Raw genomic sequence first — 21,473 nt, 5'->3', positions numbered from 1 at the left:
AGGCAGCACGGTGCTGCCACAGCGGCTCCGGTAACGAGCCCATTAATGAGGTTAAGGTAGTTACTCTACCAGATGGAGCACGTGTGCGGGTGGCTGTAAAAATCATATTTATCTTTCTAGCATTAAGGGCAGAAGGCTGGTTGCGATGTGCGTATGTATGTACACACCAACGTGTGAGTTCTTCTCTTGTTGTGAATCTTTTGCTTGTAAATTATTTGATTTCGGAGCAATTTCTTCCCAGAAAGGGCTGTCACAATTTGTAGCATTTACAATAGCGCAGCTCATGTAGACTGAGGCAGGTTGGCAAGTGCTTCCACAAGAGCTCAAGAACCTTCCCCAGCAAGGGCTAAAATACCAATTCAGTTATGGATTAAGTTTGCGGTTTTATCATAGCACCAGGCAGCTTATTTTGAGGTTTTTAGACAATATAAACCAGCTACAAATGATATAAACAGCAAAGGATGTTACGATGTTCCACTCAGAAACATCAGAGCAGTAACAGGTTGATAAAACTTGCTTTAAAACAACACATGGAAGTGGTTCAGGTTTGAAAGGCAGCATTTGTTTCGCAGGCGAGTTCTGGATGGGGGGTATTCCCAAAGGCCAACATGGAAAACTTTCTGTAAATGAATTAAAGGATATTACACCAAGGAAAGAAATAACAGACACAAACCAGATGAGAATTGTTCACTCACAAAGGAAAAAAGAAAACCCTCTCTGCTGACGCGTTTTCCCCTCCCATTAGTCAGAACGTTGTGGCACTGAAGAAGCAAATTCAAAATGAGTTTGGGACAGAAACAGCTGGGAGTGCGTGGGACACTGGGAACACTTTCCAAAGGCAAATGAAAGATGTAAAGAGAAAGTCAAGCACAGATTTTCATAGAAAACAGGAACAGATGAGGCTGCAGAATTCGTGGAAGGAAAATACGCTTGGAAGAGCATTCGATAGAAAAACCTTCTCTGCCCAACGCCAGGAAGAAAAAAGCCTCCGAACAAATGAACTTTCTAATTCTATTTAACTTTATGAGGAGGTGACACCACAGGGGAACTCCGAGTATTTACACAACATAATAAAACAGTATATACAACATCCCTGCCCGCTCTGTACATAGATACAGATTGCCAAGAGCCACTTCTCGCTGTGGAAGGTTCAGATTCACTGAGGATAAAACGACGAGCCAACCGCATCCTGCTAATTTCAACAATCGTTTTAGAAAATGTCCCAGCTTTGGAAAAAACACTTTAAAAATGGGGATCTGTGGCTATCGAGTCAAATAAGTTTCATCTGTTTGCAACAGAAAGAATAATTTCCAGATAACTTCAGCGTGACACAACCACGCTGAGCAGCCCATCTCTTTTTAAACAAGGGTCTGGTGCACAACGGTTTACAGACATCTTAGCTGGGAGAGCATTTTCTATTAAAACCCAGCAGTTGTGATGTCACCAAACAGCGCAAGTGAAAATAAAACACATGACGCATTGTACGGAAAGTCTGAACATCTGTAAGCACTTATGTTCACAGACAGAGCCGTGCTCCAGGGTGGATGTGGTTAATTACCCTTTGATATACGAGCCTTCAGCACGCAGGAGAGGGTGATGAAGGATCAGACTCGCAGTCTGACCTGTGCAGTTGTCCAAGTACAACTGACATTCGAGCTGGGTTTCCAGGGATCTCTCCTGCTGGATCCCAAAGCCACAGATAGGAAATACCTCGCCACAGCTGGCTTGCATAAAGGACAAGCTACGCTGAAAAGGAAAACGCGTAAAATAGGAAAAATGGAAAAAAAGCAGCTCTCGAAGAAACAAACCACTGTCCAAGAGCGTAAGTAGAAATAAACCCCTTTTAGCGCTGTAAAGAAACCAACTATTCCAGCCTCTATTTGTCTGGTCATTCAGAACCCAGTTAGGTTAGTGAACAACTATTTCTTAATCATTATCTTGTTGTTGTTGTTCAGCTCGGTGCCTGGATTTCTGAGCCTTAAGTTTAGTCTCTTACAAGGGGAATGACAAGGAAGCGCTTCCAGAACCATTTCTGAAGCGACGCACCAGCCTGAGGAGCCCGAGGACATGAGCACACATCACCCCCTTGTGCTTGCGCTCTGAAAACACTCATTTGCTGTTCCTTGTGTAGAGAAGCTTCAACTGAATGTCCTAATGTCCTTTCTTTTGGGGCACTTGCAACAGTGCAAAACCCACAGTCCCGCCAATATAAGCGCAGGAAGGGTCCCCGAGGGAAGCAGGCTCAGCGCCGTCGGAAGGCGCGCGATATCCGCCACGCGTTGGGCTCCTCGTAGCGGTTGTACAGGGGCTCCAGCCGCTGCTGCTTCTTCTGCTTGCTCAGCTTGGTCGGATCCGAAACCTTGAAGAAAGCCGGTGCAAACTCCACCAGCCAGCGAGGATCAATGGTCGTCACTTCCCGCATGTATTCCTTGGTGGTCAGCACCAGCTCGTGATACACCACCCTGGGAAAGGGACAGCACGTGGGACATTCATTTTTACAAACAAGAAGAGGCAAGACAAGGGCTGGAGTATCTAACTTTGCCTCTCTATCTCTGCTTCACCCTCCTTCAGCATAAGGTTCCTTATAAGCTTCAAAAGCACCATGCAGAAGAGCTCTCTTCTTTTTCCTCTCCTATTTCACAACTACTTTTCAGCACAGAATTACTTATTTTAATTTAAAACAATTCTCTCTCTACCCCCATTCAACACTCAGTGTTTTAAACTCACTTCCACAACACAGAAACACAGAACTGCAGGCTCCAGGCCTGGCCCTGGCTCAAAATGTTAAGTCTCATCTCTGCACAGGCACTGATTTGAGCAGCAAAAGGAGCCAAAGCAGACTTGAAACCTTTTTCACCCTCCACAATGCTGAGAAATCAGCAGCTTAGACTTTGATCTGTGCTCCACAGAGGGAACACCACAACATCTCCGCTTATGAAGTCTGAACTGAAATAGAAAATAACGAGATCGCCTTCCTTACCATTCCGGCTGCCTGTTGAACAGAGCGCTGGATGGGTGGATATAGACTACTTGTTGATCAATGAGCGTCCGATAACCTTCCTGGGGATCCTTCTTGGCCGCATTTCGGAAGAAGCCACTGCAGATGGCCTTCTGGACTCGAACTGTTGCCTTCCCGCAGGACACCACATCCAGCTTGTGCCTGCCAGGCAAGAGCGAGAGAGAAAAAAGGGTTCTCCAGATGTGGGTGCAGCTACCAACAGCAGATTAGCACATTTTCTTTAGCTACCAGTGTAAAAACAGTAAGAAAACGAAGTTGCTACTTGTCCTCGTCATGCTCACCTGTCCATAATGCCCAGCATCTGCTTGCGGATGTCCTGCGCTCTGCGTAAGGATCGGGCCTGGATAAAATTTTCATAGCACCAGGGATTTGAAAACTTATTGTTCTTCCAGGAATTGTAGACGGCCAGCAGAGTGAGGTGGTCGCCTTCCGTCTGATGGAACTTGGCTTTCTTTTGATCCGCCAGCGCTTGTTTATCCTAACGGGTAAAATACACATCAATACACATCACAGAGACAATCCTTGTGCAACACGGAGGAGGACACGGGCTCCTTGTCCCTCCTACCAAGACTTTTTAAGTCCACCAAGAAACAGATGATGTAAGACCAAGAAGACAACACAGAATTTTGAGTGGCGAGGGGCTAAGGACAAAGTGATGAGAATCTGGAGGTCACTGGGACTGCTCTCACCAAGCCTGTATGACAGAAAAGCCTGGAACAGCTCTTGCCAGAGAGCTCATGTGGACTCCTACAGACTCTCCCATGGGTGACAAGGACCTGACCAGAAACGATGAAGAACCCTCTGGTTTTTTTCTGATACTTTTAATTCCATTTCAGTCCCTATTTTGTAAAGGACACCGCAAAGTAAATGGTTTTAAAGGAAGTAGCTTTGACCCTACTGACCTTCCCACCCCTCCGATCTGCAGATAAAACATTGATCAAACGCTCTGGCTACATACATGAAAATAGAAGTTAACAGAGTAAACTGCAGGAGGCCAACATGACAAAGAAGTGACAGGTTCAAGAGAAATCTGCTGTTTAGTGGGAAAAACAAAAGAGAATGTGAGACTTGGAACTTCCACCTGCAAAGAAACCACCGACATTCAAAGCCACAGGGCATTTAACCAAAAGGTACATTAGAAGTGTGCCATATGAGCACGATCTAACCAGGCTACAGGTTTATTTTGGCAAATACGCTCAGTAAACCTGAGGCAGGCACAGAAAAAGCAGCCAAACTGTACGACTGCTGCTGCTGGGCTGCGTTTCTCACCTTTGGCCTGTAGAACACGTTCTGCACAGACAGCATGGAGACGATCGTCAGCATTTCCTCGCTGCATCCCAGATGTACGGACATGATCAACATCTTACACAACATGGGCTCCAAGGGGAATTCTGCCATCTGCAAGAAACCCGTCTCAGGATATCCTGCAACATCTTGGGAAAACCTTCATTTCTCAGTGCAAAAGAAAGCAAGGCCCTTTCGCCTCTATTTCCTTTCTAAAGCAGTGCGCTTTACCCAGGATAACTTAACACGAAGCAAATTATCTGTCTCTATTCACTAACACTAGAACATCTCAATACTTACAGGAAATTTTTAGACATTATTGCAAGTAACCTCAAGAATAAGGAGAAATAATGGCTGCTCCTTCAAAATCAGAAGATACGTAAGTATGGTAAGTGGAAACTACCAATAAAACACACGAGAGCAATGGGAAAAGGAAACCAGCAGTGCTTGGCAACTGCTCTCCTGTCACCCCCTAAATATTTGCGCCCCCGGCAGTGCTAAGAAGCGCTGTTTTCTCTTCTGCCTACCCTGCGCCCAAGCCGCGTGAGCAGCCCCTCGTCGTCCAGAGCTCCCAGGGTGTAGAGCTGTTCCATGGCAGTTATGAGAGTTTCCATCGGGGGGGCGTCCATAAAGTCAAAGGAGAGCAAATCATTGATGCCCATTGCCTGAACAGAGGGAGCAGAGAACACCCAAGTTAAAACACGCAGAAGGAACACACCAAACTCCAGCCAGACATATAGAACCACCAAACAACGAGGCACCACGGAACTTCGAGCAATCCCACCCTTGTGTCCTTATCCTGACTGTAACCACGGTCACAAATCCATGACCGTATTTCTACATTTGAGATAACCCGCACTAGCCTGTGGCTTTCACCTGCCATTCAGTTTTCCAGTCTGTTCCACACATCTCTCAGGCAAGATGATTCGACTGAGGAGACACATCAGCTAAATCCTGGTTTTGAGGACTTCCTGGCTTGTAAACCAGAGTGGCTCAACAGCTCCAATGGATGTTAAATATTTCTCCACCCTTCCCCTTGTTCCCAAAAAGGGGGAAAGGCAGCAACAGCCCCAGCTGACACATACTGGGTTAGATCCAGTTTGCAGACACCCAGAGGGATGGAATACAGGAGATCCATGTGTTTGGAGATCAAAACCCACTCTAAACCAGCGTGTCTTATCCGTTAACAACATATATGTGCCTTACACAGGAAATGTGTACTGCCCATAAGATTCCTGCTTCTCAAACCTCCTGCAGCTGACTGTTCCGCACAGCTGACACTCGTCATTTAGGTGGATATTCAACATTATAACCCTCAATAGAAAAAGGGAGGAGCAAGCTCAGTGCCTGAAAATTGCATTTGATGGAGCCTCCCTTCCAAAATACCTCTGTTCACTAGAAGGACCTGAAATTACAGAAGTATTTAACGAGGCTCATAAAGGCAGAGACTCATTTATTGAAATGCTTATGATCATGTTGGCTCGCTACAGGTTGGTGAAATACCCACCTTCAGGGAAAGTACCGTACTGGCCAAATTAGTCCTCTGGATTTCGGGCACGTTGGTGGTGAGCATTTCATCTCGATAAGCGCGTTCTGTATATAATCTGTAGCATTTCCCAGGTCCGGTTCTCCCGGCCCTTCCTGCTCGCTGCTTTGCTTGAGCCTAAAGGTAACGAGGCATCTCAATGAACATGTGCAAACAAGTAAAATTAAATTAGTAATAGTTCACAATTCTACTTGTGTTAATAGAGATTCCCAATACAACCCAGGAAAGTATTATTCCTTAGGCACAGCCTCAGGGAATTATCAAAAATGGGATTTTATCGTTGCTTCACTTTGCTTGGACGCCACATCATCAAGATACACATTATCAGCAAGAAAAAACCAAACCAAACCAAACCTGAAACACAGAATTCCCACCTGTGAAATGGGTGTAACAACCAGCTGGTCAATCCCGGTCTTGGAGTTATAAACTTTCTGCTTCACAAAGCCAGGGTCGACTACGTAATATATTCCATCGATAGTCAAAGACGTCTCAGCAATGTTAGTGGCGATGACGACCTGCAAACACCACACGGACTCAGTACCAGTTCTGTCCCTGGTTCCAAGCCAACCGTGCTGCTTAATTAAACAATCCACTCTGCACGATACAAGCAGTTTGTTATAAATGTCACTGCTATCATGTAATAACAAAGCAAAAATTATTCACAGAAGAACAAAAACATGCTCTAAGCTATATAAGCCACCTTTTCTTTAAACTACATTTTTTCTGAAGTTAGAACTAACAGAATTAGAAGTGATAAATACAATACATATGATTAGCAGTGTAATACACCCCACGACTGAAATGGATCGACAGAAAACGAAGCCATACTGAGCTGAAATTACCTTTCTGCTTCCCGGTGGGGCTGGGTCAAAGATCCTGGTTTGCATTTCACTGGGTAAAGCCGAATAGACCGGTAGGATAATTAACTCGGGCACATCAGGTCCTAGAGATTTCATCCTCTCATAGAGGATTTCACAGGCAGTGTCGATCTCTTCCTGACCAGTCAGAAACACCAAAATGTCACCTACACAGGAAGGAAAGTAAAACAGCCACTGAATCATTTCTGTTCAGCACAACTCTTGCAGTTCGACATTTCCCTCTCTGTCTCCATTTAAAGCAGATGATCCCAAACTTTTGCTTGCCCCTACTCTTAGCCTGGAGTAACACGCTTCACTGTTTCACCCCACTTTTTCATTTTATTTACTGTATTTGCAAACATAGTGCTGAGAGCATTTTGCTCACGTTACTAATATGTGACCCATGACTTTACAGAAAGACCTTGCTCATAATTAGAGTATTTGAGTCACTAATCACCCTGGACCACTCTCCACTCACCCGGCGGCTCCGTTAAGTGGATCTGCATTACTGTGATCAGACTGGCATCCAAATAATCTGTCTCCGGCTCTTTTGTGTACAGAATTTCTACCGGATACGTTCTGCCGGGAATGGTGAAGATCGGCGCTTCGTAGAAGTACTGAGAGAACTTCACAGCATCCAGCGTTGCCGACGTCACTATCAACTTCATGTCCTGCCGTTTCTGCACTGTCTATATAGGAAAGAAAGTCCTCAAGTCATTTATTGCCTTTGGGACTATTAAAATATGGCATTTGACTTCAGTCAGAGAAATATGGGCAGTAATATCAAGCGTTTTGATGTCTGCGTAGAGGGGCAGCTCATTCCAGTATTAACAATTTCAAACAATCGACCACCAAGGTCACATCTCAAACCTTTCCTGGCAGCAGCTGTCACAAGCAGCTGAGCGGAGGCAGCTCGGCGGGTCCCGACTGAGCGAGAGCAGCCGCACAGTCACAGGCTCTGGTTGTGGTGGGGATTTTAACTTCCCTGATGGTTGTTGGCAGGACTGCTTGGCCGGCAGCCACAGGCCAGGAGGCTCCTCCAGTGCCTCAACGAGAACTTCCTGATGCAAAGGGTGGAGGAGCCGACTAGGAGAGGTGCACTGCTGGACCTCATCCTCACCAACAAGGAGGGTCTGGTTGAAGGGGTAAAGGTTGAGGGCTGCCTTGGTTGCAGCGACCATGAGATGGTGGAGTTCAGGATCTCCCGTGGCAGGAGCAGGATAGCAAGCAGAATTGCAACTCTGGATTTCAGCAGGGCAAACTCTGGCCTTTTCAGGCCATTGCTGGGGGAAATCCCATGGGCAAGGCTGCTTGAAGGTAAAGAGGCCCAAAATAGTTGGTCAGTGTTCAGGGACCTCAATGTTTACAGATATATAAAGGGTGAGTGTCACGAGGATGGGGCGAGGCTCTTCTCAGAGCACTGGCCCAGGCTGCCCAGGGGGTTGTGGAGTCTCCTTCTGTGCAGACATTCCAACCCGCCTGGACACCTTCCTGTGTAACCTCAGCTGGGTGTTCCTGCTCCACGGGGGGATTGCACTGGATGAGCTTTCCAGGTCCCTTCCCTAACATCCTGTGATTCTGTGAAAAAGCCTTTGCCAGAGAAGGAAGAGCAAAGCAAGAATGCTCCTCTGCTCACCCATCCTGGACTGTAAATTGACATTGTTTCTGCTGAATTTTGCTTGCTTTATCTTCACACAGAGGCTCATCTTCTGCAAATTGGGACAACAAACCCTTCGGAGCATTTGCTTTGCTTCAGAAGAGACTCTCAGAGCACAGGAATGAACTCGACTCGTGCGACCTTACCTTTCCCTGCGCACTCCCACGCAGACGTAGCACAGAGGACGCTGAAGCAATAGAAATCAAATGCTACGTTACCTTCTTCAGGAGGCCAAAAAGCACGTCGGTGTGTATGGTCCTCTCATGGGCTTCATCCAGCATGATGATGGCGTACTGAGTCAAATCAGGGTCTATCAAGCACTCCCGCAGCAACATCCCGTCTGTCATGTACTTAATCACGGTTTCAGGGCTCGTACAGTCTTCAAATCGAATGGTGTAGCCAACCTAGAAAAAAAGAGTTGCTATAGAATTAAGTTATAAGCACCATTAATTCCCAGTTTGATTATTCTGCAATCTCATTTTACAGCTTACAAGGGAACAGACACACGGACACAAGCAAACTAGCTCCAGTACTACTTCTTCCTACTTTTCCTCATGCTTAATTTGCCATGATCTTCATGAAAATTCACCTCTTGTCCCAAGCAGCAGCCAAATTCCTCTGACACCCTCTTCGCAACAGACATGGCAGCCACTCTGCGAGGCTGAGTGCACCCGATCTTCCCTCTCGACGTGTACCCCGCCTCAGCCAGGTACTGTGTAATCTGCGTTGTTTTCCCAGATCCTGTCTCTCCAATAACAATCAGAATCTGGTTGTCATGCACAGCCTAGAAAAGGTCAGAACAGATACACTTGTCAAAATTATAAAACAAAATACAAACAAAAAATCAACACTATATCCAGGACCAGACTGAGCACCTACCGCTCTTGCTCCGGCTGCCCCAGACCAAAATTCACACGAATGTTCTTACAGATGAAGTCAGCAAACTGTTTAACTGTTTATCTGATTCATCCTTTGCCAGTATGATCCTAGTTTCAATTTTTATTTACATCAATAAATATCTGAAGCTTTATTAAAATATACAGATACATATAATCCTTTAAAATAACCACTGTGAACTACAGTTCTGCACTTTAACTTGTGAACTGGCTATTTACCTGTCAACAAGCCAAACCAAGAATATTTGTTTTAAATTACTGTTTGCTCAAACAAGAACATGATTTCAAGAGTCTCACCTGTATCAACTGCTCCTTCAGTCTGAAGATGGGAAGACTCTCTCTCTGCTCAATGATGGAAAGCTGCGTCTTCTTACCGTAAGAAGCTTTGTTGCCACCAAACGCATGTTTCTTCCACTCTGGGATATCGTTGGGCATCATCCCAATACCTCGCATGTTTGCAGCAATTTGTCTTCCATCCACTACAGACAAAACAATTCCATCATTACATTCGGGTTCCCACAGCACAGACCGCAATGATCCTGCTCCTACTGTTCCATCATCCACACCTTCTGCACTTGTGTGTTTAAATATTTAAGTTCCTACATGTATAACCCCACAATTACATTAATTTCCATGTAAAAAACTGCTTCAGCATCCATCGCACCTTTTAGTAACGCACTCTTGCGGGACAGCACGATATACTTGCACATTCCCCTTGACATCCCTATTTCTACTTCAGTGGAAACGTGTTTCTTCTGTGCCTCGATTCTGAAGTGAGGCAGACAAACACAACATCAAGACGTTTCTCCTGTGTTGCTCAACTATCCCACCAAAGGCACAGCGCACGCTCTGGTGTGTTCAGACGTACCGTCAGGGAGAGGATCCACCCAGTGCGTGTTGAGTCCCATGGGGATAGAATCCATCTCGGCTTCCCTCTGGGCTTGTTTGAGTTCTCGTCTTTCTTTAGCTAAAGCGCTCTGCATCATAGCGGCCTGGGACAAGGAACCGTCGGGATTCTGGAAAGGAAGACAAAAGTGAAGATTTCAAGCACTTCAATTATCTCTGTTGCCACTGTCCTTTGCAGGATCTTCAGAAGAGGCTTCTAAAAGACGTGCACTTTTTATCTGAGTTCCAGGATATTTCCGTCAGCCCAACTAATATCCCTACACTGTCCAGTCAGAAGGATTATGGGCACAACCAATGAAAAATCAGTATTTCCCTACCTCCTCCTACTTCCAAAAGGTAAGAAAAAGGAGAGCAGAACAAGCATGTTCTAACACACTTATGTGTAATGGCTGCTGCTGCAGGTTAATGCACATTTCAGATCTGTTATTCGCCAGTTAAGTAAAACAGCTTCATAAGTAAAGAAGGGATCTTCATTTCAGTGGTAATGTCCAGGTGGAGAATTCATCATTAAACTCCCAAATATTTATTAATTAAATCAGGTCTATTTGTTTTGGTCCTGGAAATCACTTACCTTTACTATTTTGATGGGACTCATATCCATGCTCTGTTTCGTGTGACCTCGAAGGAACGGCGGCTCTTCTTCAACTAACTCAATCTCCAGGTCCTCATCTAAAATGCATGAGTAGATGATTTTTATCAAAAATGAAACACCTTTTAGGTACACAAAAGTACCTCTTCAACAGTCCTTCCTGTGTATTCTTGATTATGGCATAATTAGATAGTTTTACAAGTGAAAATACTACAAATAAAAAGAACATGCAGACAGAGCACATCCAAGTGTCACTAATGATAAGGCTCGAACAGCCCTGGTTTCAAACGTTTAAGATGGCAGCAAACTGTGAGATGCTTCACATCCACTTATATCATCATCTTTTTGAATCAAAACACATCCAGAAACACAAGGAATTTACAAGAACAATAAGACTACTGGGAAATACTACCTTCTTCATCATCAACTTTAGGTAGAATCCCAGTCTCCTCATCAAAGTCGGGAAACTCTTCCTTGGAAAGCACATTGGCTGCGATCATCTGGGAACACAACAAACACGACAGGAATTTGTCAAACACCAATCACGCCAATGAGGTCTCAGTTCTAACGCTCTTGCCAGACTCGTAAAACAGGAACAGAGGAACGTTGTGATTTCAGAAGAAAGGAATGGGCGCACATTCTGACACTCGTTTCCCCAAGTCATCCAGTCTCTGCGCAAATCGGCCTTTTGTTATTTGAAATCCCTTCAATACCAGACAGCGGCTTACGCATGGTAGGACTGTGCCGACAATCAAAAACCACCCGACTGCCGCTGGATAACCGTGATCCCCCAGGTCAGAGTGATCTCTAGAGGTCACCTCGCCCGAACTCTGCTCAAGGCCGGGCCAGCCTCACAGCTAGAACTAAGCTAGAGATCCCAAATCACACCAAGGCAGCAATTTAGAGGCAAGGAATAAGTTACACAAGCAATCCATCAAGGAGCTGTATTCTAGTTCATTAAACTCCCCACCGATTTTCCTGACACTCTGTTTCCCTGAGTACAACGCACCTGTTTGATTTCCCACTTCTCCGGGTCGGAAATGCGGGTGAGGCGCTTCCGTTCCAGGCTGTCGTCCTCCACCTCCGGGGCGCTCACCAGCGACAGGTGACTGGGCCTGTCGGGGTTTCGCATCGACGTTTCTTCATTGGTTTCTCCAACCAGGTTTCTCCTCCGGTTTGGGTTCAAATCTTCCCCAGTGTCTTGATCAACATCCTACATTAGATTGATTAATCAATCAGCTCTACCTATACTGCATTTCTCCCAATCTATTAACGCTGGCGCTTCATTTAACACAAGAGAAAAAGCAGAGTATATTTCTCAGAGAGACTGAAAATCCTATTTTGCTTTTTTATGTCAGCTGGTATTGTGAGGTAAGTGCACCCCAAGGCCTGGAACATTCTACACTGCCTTGGCAATGGCAGCGATGTCATTTGAAATGAAAAAGACTGAAAAAAGGAAAAGAACATAGCGGCAACTTGAGGTTTGTCGTGTCACTGAGCTCACGCATCACCACAAAATTGTTAGGAATGTTTCATCAAAACCAAGAACCTACAGAAAACGACTAAAAAGTAATAAGCCAATTAAATGTAGAACACTAATTCATTTTTTTATCACTCACTTGAAGGGTTATGTATTATTTTTCACCCAAAGAGCAAAAAATAGCAAAAAGAGATGCAATCTTCAACAACTTTGGTGCCACAAACTCTCTTACAAGCCCTACAGAACGTCTTCCATACCTTCATGCTCAGGCTGGTTTTGGATCCAGTAAAGGACAAGACTTTGACTTTTACTCTTTGTCCTTTGCTCACAACATCAGCAACGTTGGCGACTCGTCCCTCTCTCCGAAGCTCCGAGATGTGGACCAAGCCCTCCCAGCGCTTCCTGGAGGAGAAACAAACGACGGGCATGAGATCTTGGACATCACTACTCCAACAGCCCTTCAGACCACTCCATCTGGATTAAAATACCCTGTTCCCAATGGATTGTTTGTGTTCTTTTATAAAGAACATTCTTTGCTTTCAAATTTTTACTGGAACAGACCTTCATTTTGGCATCAAACCCCAGAATAACTTCTTGTAACCTCATGAGATACCAGCAAAAAGAGAACTCGGATGGAAAAGCACCAGATTTATCGTGAACGTCAGAATGTACCTTAGTCCTTCCAGCTGCACAAAGCATCCAAACTGCATGATACTCGTGACTTTGCCGTTGTAAATGTCTCCGATGGAAGGTTCCTCGGGCGGGGGACGGTCTATGTGCTTGTCTCTCCATCTCTCGTTGCTCTTCTCGCTGTATCTCTCTCGTTCCTTCCAGTCCCTGCTGGGACTCCGGCTCCTGCTCCTCGAGCGGTACCTGGATTTTCCCCTGTTCCTATCCCGAGTCCTAGAACGAGACCTCGAGCGAGATCTGTGCCGTCGCCTCCTGTCCCTGCTACGGCTTCGGCTCCTCCTCCTTTTCTTTACCCTAAAAAAACCAAACATTACATATTTACAGTGGCATTCGAAATCCAGGGCAGCGGTGGAGTCGGGCAAGAAAATAAAAATCTAGTCCTGGCATCTGCACACCAAAAAAAAAGTGGGTTTGGGGGGCTTTTGTGCATGTCAAGAGACGTGTTCTGTGCCGTGTGTGTGCATCCTGTTATTTTTTCAGATTTAAGGTTCCATGATCATAATTAATATTAATTGATTCCATTCATCCTACCAAAAATAGCAGTAACAGTTGGGCAGTTGGGCCCTGGCAATAATTAGATAATCATTCCTGGAAAGTCATGGAAAAGAAGTAGAAAAGAAAAAAAAGAAGGAAAGGGGAAAGCTGTCCCTAAGGCTACATGGAAACTGTGCGTTTTCCACATTTTCTCTGTTGCTAACACCACCAATATGACGCACTGATAGAGTCGCTATAAAAGGGGCGTCTGTTCTGCAGAATAACAGGTTTTAAGTGTTTAGCCAACATATATTTTGCCCTTTCTGCCAGCAGGGTACAGCTCCAGCAAACCCGACACAACCACAGTCCTGACCTGTCTGTGGAGCAGAACAACAACACCGCAACGGTCAGGAAGTTTGTACCCCAAGGCTGCTCCCAAACGTCACAGACATTCCCGGTAAGAACAGGGGGATCAGGCAACGCCAACTGCCGCCATCCACCCAACAGCACCCCAGGAACCCACCGGTGGTCGCTGCTCCTTTGCTGGCCGTGCCGCTCCGCATGGGGCATCAGAGCTTCGAGTTCTTTAAGGGCATCGGCGGCCACTTTCACGTCATCTTCATCCAGCATATTCTGCAAGAACCCAGAACTAAGCTGTGAGAAGGCTCAGGAAAATATCTGGTGCAGAGAAGTAATCTACACGAATGATAATGATTACTTAGAAGAAACATAAGATAGAAAAAGATTAGTCAGGATGCATGATATCGGAAAATAGGTAATAAAGCTATTTTGCCCCAATATTGACGCAATTCTGCTTTTACATCGTTTTATCACCTCCAATTATTACAGAAATACAAAATGCAAATCCCTTACAGCCTATGGATGTCCAATATTCGTATCTAGTTTGTAATCTTTTAAAACATTACATAAGGCTACAATTTCATGTCGCAAAAGCCTCGTCTTCCAGGTATTCTGCAAAATATCAACGTGGCAATTGCAGTAACAGCTCTTCTTGATAACTCTACACAATAATAACTCCTGTCTCTCAGTATTTCCTTTCTTGTAGCCCACTTTTATTCATGCATCAGCAGGAGACGCTCACATTAACATGAAAAATGGTAAGAGAAACAGCAAAAGAAATTATGTTTTCACATAGTCACAAAAGAAAATGGAAACAATGACCTTACCCTGATGTTGGGATTGTCCGGCCTGCAAAGGGCTGGAAACAACTCCTTCAGCTTCTCCTTCTCCGATTTGGGTTTGACAACCGTCTCTGATTTTGAGATTTAAAAACAAACAAAAGAAAACCCTCAAAACTTAGAAAAGCTAACACGATTCACTCTTTATTTTTCTGTAATTGAATATGAAGTTCAATTTTCATCTGAACACACAGGTTGAGGCAGGTTTACAGAGCCTCAATTCAAAGATTACAGCGTTACCTCCCTACAAACAACATTCTGATTATTCGTGAATCTGTGAAATGCATAAACACTTTAAATAGTGCTCTCGGTATGTTTTAAATGCCCAAACAGCTTTGCTAATGTACCACAAACAACAGAGAGACTCTCAGTGCAACAATAAGATCCAAAATCTCATCTTACAACAGTAGAACAAACATCAAACGTGGCTTAAAAGTCCCAAAAAAGAGCTCTGTTTTCACTGAGCTGATTAGAGGGACAAGATCGCACGTACCTTTGCTCGTGGTTGGTTTTGGTGGAGGCCGCATCGTCTGTATGAGACGTAGCAAATTACTAATAAGGGAGTCCTGCAAAATTTAATGAAATACTTTAAGAAATGCCAGCTCCGTGGTTTTGCGTTATTACAAGGCACATGTGAGGGTTCAGCAGCAGAACAAAAAAAGGACACCTCTCTTTAAAATGAAAGGCTCTATAAAATACACCAGGACAAAAAGAACATGTAAATAAGGTTAAGATCTCACTTACAGTGAACTCAGCCCCATTCTTCAAAAGAACTGCTTTAAATGTGTCAAATGTAGTATTTTTCTCAGCGAGACTTATCACAAACTCGGCTGTGAGGAAAAAGCAGGAAGTAAATGAAAAGAAATCATTAAAAAACAGTAGAAATACCCCATATTTGGATAAGAGCTGCTCTCCTGGCAACGCAGGGACCAGATAGGTCTGTCTACCGGCGGAAAACCCTCCTGTGTTCCAGTCTGTGCCCGCTGCCCCTCACCCTGGCGCTGGGCACCACTGAGCAGAGTCTGGTCCATCCTCTGACCCCACCCTCAGATACTGATCCCATTGATCACATCCTCTCAGCTTCTCTTCCCCAGCTGAGCAGCCCCAGCTCTCTCAGTGTCTCCTCAGCACAAAGATGCTCCAGACCCCTCAGCATCTCCGTGTCCCTCCCTGGGCCCTCCCCAGTAACTCCTTGTCCTTCTCACACCGGGGAGCCCAGCACCGGACCCAGTTCTGCAGATGTGGCCTCACCAGGGAAAGTCCTATTACAGCAGCCTAGATCGAGGCACTTTCTCGCGCTCACCGCGAGGTTTTTGAAGAAAAATCATGAGGTTTTTCAGAATCCGAAAAGCCCCTTCGCCAACCGCGCCCTGACCGCCACAAACGGCCACAACAGCCCTTCCCGGAGCTGCCGCCGGGCCCGGAACGCGACGGACACCAGGAGAGCCCCCAAAGGCCGCGGGGCTGGGGCCCGGCACTCACCCAGGTCCTTGTCGTTGATGCCCAGGTGGTTGTCGAGCTCGGTGCAGACCTTGGAGACCAGCGACAAGTACTCGAGCTTGGCGAGCTCCTCCAGGGCCACCAGGTCCGCCATCATCCCGCTCCCCCTGCGCATGCGCGCACCCGCCGCCACTTCCGCATCCGGGGACGCGCTGGAGGCGGGGCGGTGACACCGACCATAGAGAGGGCGGAGGGTGCTAGAACGGCTCGTGCCTAGGGCCGCTCTACGAGGCGAGCTCGGTGGTTAGTGGCGGACAAGGTGGCGTTTCCACCTTGTACAAAGGGGCTACAGCAGCAGGGAAGGGGGTTTTGGTCTCTGAGGGTGGTGAGAGCCTGGCCCAGGTTGGCCAGAGAGGTGGTGGATGAACCATCCCTGGAGACCTCCCAGGCCAGGCTGGACGGGGCTCTGAGCAACCTGAGCTGGTGAAGATGTCCCTGCTCATGGCAGGGGGGGCACTGGATGCGCTTTGGAGATCTCTTCCCACCCAAAGTATTCTGTGATTCCTTGAAGACCCACTTTGCAGAGACAATAATCCAGCTCTGGTTGCATAAAGTCCCTTTATTTGTGAACAAGTGGATAATGGCAGTAAAGAAGCACAGCTGGAAACTCACCAGCTGGGGAGCGCAGAGCAGAATCACCAAAGTGGCAAATACAAAAACCCTCACAGAGATGAGGTTCTGAGGGACACGGGTTAGTGCCAGCATCGTGTTAATGGTTGCTCTTGATGATCCTGAGGCTCTTTTCCAACCAAATTGAGTATGTGAAAACAGCTGCAACCCGAGGGCAACAGAGCCCAAGTTTTGCATGACAGATGTAAAGTCTTACCACGGAAACTGCCTATTGAAGGCAGATTGGGAACAAGCCCCAGAAGGTTGTCCCCCGTGCCTGTCTTTGTGCGGCTCTGCCCCCGGTCCCTTCACGGCGGCGCGGGGGGCAGCGTGGCGTTCCCCCGGCAGTCCACGTACTGGTAATCTTCAAACAGCACCTGCTCCGAGCGACACAGGTACGTGCACGTCAGGGTACCCCTGCACGGCAAAAGCAGACCAGGAACGATTAATTAACACTTCTCCTAATGGCCCATGGGGAGCTCCCGCTGCCCTGCTGCTTTGTCCCTTGGCAGCTGTCACTCAGGAGTTAAGAAACAACGGTGACACAGATTTTAGCTATAGCTCTGAACCAGGCAGCACTTACTGTATATGCAGCAGAACATTGTGAACTTTGACTTTTGCCCAGGTGCAAATGTTACTGCAAGAGAAAAGAGAGTTAATTACGTGGGAGACGCCTACATGCCTCCTGCCCTCCATTATTCCATCACTTCTCCAAACAAGTCTGTCTCTGCGATACTCTGACAACAGCTACGCAGGTCAAGCTCTTCAAGAACAGCAGTATCTACAGCAGGAAAACGTGGTTTTGCTGGTTTAACTAATTCTGGATTCAGTAAGATGGGCCTCGTAAATATGCAACGCACCCCCCTGTCTGCACAGAGGTTTTGGTTGCTATGAACTTCAGTTTGCAGGTGACGTGCAGAGAAATGCAGCGTGTACAAGGCGCCTTTAGCTGCTCGCAAATGGAGCATTTCAAGTTGATAATATAGGAATCGAATTGACATCATCACTTGTTCATCAAAATGTATGGAAAATGACATTGTTGAGCCAACACTAAGCAGAGAACATCAATAAATAGGGAAGGAAATGAGTTTAAAATGGATGTGTGAGACTTGTATCCAAATAATCTCCATACAATAAACTGAAAAAGATAAACTCAGCTTTGCTCTACAGACAGGACCACCACAAGAAATCTAGTCAGGAAAAGCCTAAAACATTAATGTTACTTATGAACTAAGAGAAGAAATCTTTAAGAATTACTTACTAGGTGTTGTTGTCCAATATCGTACTGGCCACTGTATAATAGATCTGCAAATGTGAAGAGAAGAGAGAGCAGGATGCACGCAGGAACTCGGGTATATTTGTGTGCAATGCAGAGAGCCGCAGGAGGGAGAACTGCACTCTCATTAGGTGCCTCATTGTATTTCAAGATAATAACCATCACCTCCCTGTCCAGGACACCCGGATTTAGGAGAAAATACAAGCAACAGCCGAGCTCACCTGTCCGCTCTGCAAAGGGCTCATTTTCAGCAGGGCGTTCATGGTGCTCTTCCCTATTACCAGGGACTGGTGCAAAACCTCCACGTCCAGCTGCACAACCGTGACCCAGTAGAAGTTGTTATTAGTTATGTTCAGCACGTTCTAGGGAGAGAAATAATAATTAAAGAACCACCTAAACCACACATCGCCTTGCAGCAGGGCCACACAGAATCATAGAATCATTTGGTTGGAAAAGCCCAACAAAATCATTGAGTCCAACTGTTCCCCCACCCCTGTCCCTGCCCCATGTCCTGAGAACCTCATGTCCGTCTGTCCAGCCCTCCAGGGCTGGTGACTCCAGCACTGCCCTGGGCAGCCTGTTCCAATGCTCAACGACCCCTCCAGATGTGCCCTTTGACGGTGAGCAGAGCACTTGCCGTCAGGTTGAGGAACACGCTGGTGGTGGTGGCGTTAAAACCAACGGAGGAGGCGTTCAGCCCCGCGGGCAGCACGGGGATGGAGCGGGGGAACAGGAAGAAGATACTGAGGGCCGCTGTCAGCAGGCAGATCGACACAGCAAGACACACGTAGAGTTTCCTGCAAACCAGCACAGTTTGTCAGCACCTGCAGCTCAGCGGGGAAGGCAATAAACCTTGGGTGCCAGAAAACCAGGATGGGTTTGTGCAGGACTCTTTGCCAGCTACCAAACGGCAGCAGGGTACAGTCCTGCACGCTGACGTGGTGCCTTGCAGTACAAATTGCTAGAGATCCCCCAACAGCTGCACACGGTTAACGCCAACCTTACTGCAGCACAGAGCACAAAGCGCAAACCACCCGAAGGACTGAGGCTTTCCTGCATCTGGCGCAGAAATATTCACAAGATAAGAAAAGGGGAAAATGTAACAGGACTTACGTTCGTCTGGGCTTCAGCCTCTGGTCACCGTATGGAATCAGAGCCACCAGCTGCCTCTCTTGCTCTGAAAGAGGTGGCAGCAGCTCAGAGACCACACGAAGGACGTAAGTAAATAACGCAAATTGCGCTGCAGAACGTGGCACAGCAGCGGTGGCTCCAAAAGCACTGACACAGCACACAGAAGAATCACCTACCCCTGGGGACCCTCCCTGTCCCCTGACACGTGGGGCAGTTGACGCAGCGCCGACGTGCAGCATCCGCACAGGGCACACGGGGCGTCGCGGCGTCACCGATGCTGGCGTAACCCGCGATTTCACCTTCAGCATCCAGCTGCCTGGGTAAGATCCGTTTGCCTTCCCTCTCCTTTTGCTCAGGTGTTTTCCAGAACTCGGAGACTCTTCCACCCATGGCAGAAGGAAAATTCTCACTAGGTGTCCAACACAAAAATGCATTAAGAAAATGGTCTCTGTGAGCCAATCTCCAAGAGCAGCACCATCAGCATTTGTAGTAATCACAAGTATCCTAATATTTATAGGAAAGTTCTAAAGTTGCTTTAAAAACTGAGTTAGTGCAAGTTACTCTTTTAAACATACACTGATTAAAGGAAAAGCATGTGAGAGCACCACCCTGCAGAACAGTGTACCAGATTCCTCTTTATCTCACAGCTCCGGAAGGTTCTGAGATGACAACGCAGCCCAGAAGTGGAAGTGCCACGTTCTTGGCTGGTCATTATTCACCTGCATCCAACAGGGAGCTCAGCTGAACACCAAGGCCTTGGCATTTCCAATCCAGCAGAGTGTGACTAACAGTAACCTGACTAAAATCAAATAGTGCACAATCTAAAAGAATATAATCTATTTTAAAAAGTTTAAAATACAGTTGAACTCATTTTCCCAGGCTTCTGGCAATCAAAAACCTTCACATCAGCTCCCAATAATCATCATGAAAGCATTAACGATACCAAACTGTGTATTTTCACCATAAAGACAGCAGTTAACGCAGTTTCCTACCTGTGCCAGCGTTCCCCTCTCTGCAGTCTCGTTCCAACCACTCACATACAGGCTGCTCAGCTTGGTAAACAGCAGCTTCTCTATTTGCCCAGGCGATCAGGAGGTTTTGCGTGAGTAACCGCTCAGGGGGTTCATGCTGGGGGTGAAAACGGACGCCTGGCGGCACAGAACCACCGGGACAGCGCTGCGGGGCGCAGGTTCACCCCACAGCCCGCAAGCCTGGGCCGCAACAGCAGGACGGGCCGATTCCAGCAGCAGCTGCTGGTTTCCTTGCTGGTAAAGGAAGAACCAGGATCTCACCGAACCGGCGGCAAAGAGACCCGGCTGCGCAGCCTGGGGGGCACAGAGGGACCCTTCAGCACCCCAGACGGTGAAATCCAGCAAGATGCTCCCCGGACCCCCAAGGTAATCCAGCGTTCCCGGTCCTCTGGCAGCAGGCAGAGGGGATGGGAAGGATGAGGACACCTGAATGATCCAGGCTTTTCTTTTTTCCCCTTTTTCTGAGGGAAGGGCCTCTTGAAGTACAAGTTCCCACCTCTGCAGTCTCGAGGGCTCCAGACAGCAAATCTGTGGCTCTACCCACACTCCCAGTTAATGTTTATCAGCTTTTCAGACAAGTGGTGAGGAGGAGCAGCCTGTTCGTAGAGCTGCGACAACACAAAAGCTGGAGAAATCATGAGTGGGTAACAGAGAGACCAAGCTAGAGGTGCAGAGACTGGAATCACAGAATCATTCTGGTTGGAAAAGACCTTTAAGATCAGAGTCCAACCATTATCCCACCCTGGCACTGAATCTTGTCACCGAGACCCTCATGTCCGTCTGTCCAGCCCTCCAGGGATGGTGGCTCCAGCACTGCCCTGGGCAGCCTGTTCAATGCCCCACAGCCCTTTGGGGAAGAAATTGTTCCCAGATCCAACCTCAACCTCCCCTGGTGCAACTTGAGGCTGTTTTGTCGTATCACTCGTTACCCCCAAGGTCCCTCAGCCGCTCCCATCACACTTGTGCTCCAGCCCCTTCCCCTTCTCTCAACTCGCTCCAGCCCCTCAAGGGCTTTCTTGTCATGAGGGGCCCAAAACTGACCCCTGCGATTGAGGTTCGGCCTCCCCAGTGCCCAGCACAGGGAGGTCACTGCCCTGGGCCTGCTGCCCACGCTACTGAACCCCATGTCCTGCCTCTCCGGTTCCCCATAACCCCCCCCGCCTCTCCCCCATGCACCGGCCCAGCTGGGACAGTCCCCAGCTCCACGAGGGCAAGCGAACGCAAAGCCGGGAACTACTGCGACCTTCAAGGTTGGCCGGTGCCCCGTTAAGGGACCAAGGTACAAGGGGCACTGCTGACCCCCCCCAGGCCCAGAGTCACAGGGCCCAT

The 21,473-nt window shown here is 47.2% G+C and overlaps 2 protein-coding genes across 4 annotated transcripts; both read right to left on the bottom strand.

Annotated features, from left to right (window-relative positions):
* Positions 1 to 363: 363 nt before the first annotated feature.
* DHX8 (DEAH-box helicase 8) lies at positions 364 to 16,202 on the bottom strand. Of its 2 annotated transcripts, XM_082070898.1 has the most exons (23): positions 16,080 to 16,202; positions 15,342 to 15,427; positions 15,091 to 15,163; positions 14,586 to 14,671; positions 13,922 to 14,031; positions 12,907 to 13,218; positions 12,492 to 12,636; positions 11,764 to 11,967; positions 11,167 to 11,254; positions 10,737 to 10,834; positions 10,128 to 10,275; positions 9,557 to 9,738; positions 8,953 to 9,147; positions 8,582 to 8,767; positions 7,185 to 7,395; positions 6,692 to 6,873; positions 6,224 to 6,364; positions 5,811 to 5,966; positions 4,831 to 4,968; positions 4,289 to 4,417; positions 3,301 to 3,497; positions 2,981 to 3,160; positions 364 to 2,462 (listed from the first exon to the last, which is right to left on the bottom strand). In XM_082070898.1, the coding sequence occupies exons 1-23, from the start codon at positions 16,192 to 16,194 to the stop codon at positions 2,243 to 2,245; spliced, it is 3,582 nt and encodes a 1,193-aa protein (XP_081927024.1). In that variant the 5' UTR covers positions 16,195 to 16,202; the 3' UTR covers positions 364 to 2,242. The 2 variants fall into 2 exon arrangements, with proteins under 2 accessions (XP_081927024.1, XP_081927025.1); XM_082070899.1 differs by lacking the exons at positions 364 to 2,462; positions 2,981 to 3,160; positions 3,301 to 3,497 and adding an exon at positions 3,511 to 4,049 and having other exon boundaries at positions 4,225 to 4,417.
* A 436-nt stretch (positions 16,203 to 16,638) lies between these two features.
* On the bottom strand, positions 16,639 to 21,429 carry TMEM106A (transmembrane protein 106A). Of its 2 annotated transcripts, XM_082070606.1 has the most exons (9): positions 20,106 to 21,429; positions 19,739 to 19,912; positions 19,290 to 19,522; positions 19,096 to 19,159; positions 18,620 to 18,779; positions 18,204 to 18,344; positions 17,968 to 18,011; positions 17,290 to 17,343; positions 16,639 to 17,123 (listed from the first exon to the last, which is right to left on the bottom strand). In XM_082070606.1, the coding sequence occupies exons 3-9, from the start codon at positions 19,501 to 19,503 to the stop codon at positions 17,015 to 17,017; spliced, it is 786 nt and encodes a 261-aa protein (XP_081926732.1). In that variant the 5' UTR covers positions 19,504 to 19,522; positions 19,739 to 19,912; positions 20,106 to 21,429; the 3' UTR covers positions 16,639 to 17,014. The 2 variants fall into 2 exon arrangements, with proteins under 2 accessions (XP_081926732.1, XP_081926731.1); XM_082070605.1 differs by lacking the exon at positions 19,739 to 19,912 and having other exon boundaries at positions 20,106 to 21,421.
* Positions 21,430 to 21,473: the final 44 nt, after the last annotated feature.

Source organism: Streptopelia decaocto (genome assembly GCF_964273445.1).
Source record: "Streptopelia decaocto genome assembly, chromosome: 22".
Classification (NCBI taxonomy): Eukaryota; Metazoa; Chordata; class Aves; order Columbiformes; family Columbidae; genus Streptopelia; species Streptopelia decaocto.
Note: the sequence above shows the minus strand (reverse complement) of the source record. Positions and strands in the feature narration are given on the sequence as shown.

Excerpts from the sequence above, each read along its gene's own strand:
- DHX8 (XM_082070898.1), bottom strand. The coding sequence starts at position 16,194 with ATGATGGCGGACCTGGTGGCCCTGGAGGAGCTCGCCAAGCTCGAGTAC. Across the intron at positions 15,164-15,341 it reads AGAATGGGGCTGAGTTCACT|GACTCCCTTATTAGTAATTT; the intron begins GTAAGTGAGATC and ends TAAATTTTGCAG. Across the intron at positions 8,768-8,952 it reads GCTGCTGCTTGGGACAAGAG|GTTGGCTACACCATTCGATT; the intron begins GTGAATTTTCAT and ends CTTTTTTTCTAG.
- TMEM106A (XM_082070606.1), bottom strand. The coding sequence starts at position 19,503 with ATGGGTGGAAGAGTCTCCGAGTTCTGGAAAACACCTGAGCAAAAGGAG. Across the intron at positions 18,780-19,095 it reads AGGCTGAAGCCCAGACGAAC|GAAACTCTACGTGTGTCTTG; the intron begins GTAAGTCCTGTT and ends GCTGGTTTGCAG. Across the intron at positions 17,124-17,289 it reads AATGTTCTGCTGCATATACA|GGGTACCCTGACGTGCACGT; the intron begins GTAAGTGCTGCC and ends TTTGCCGTGCAG.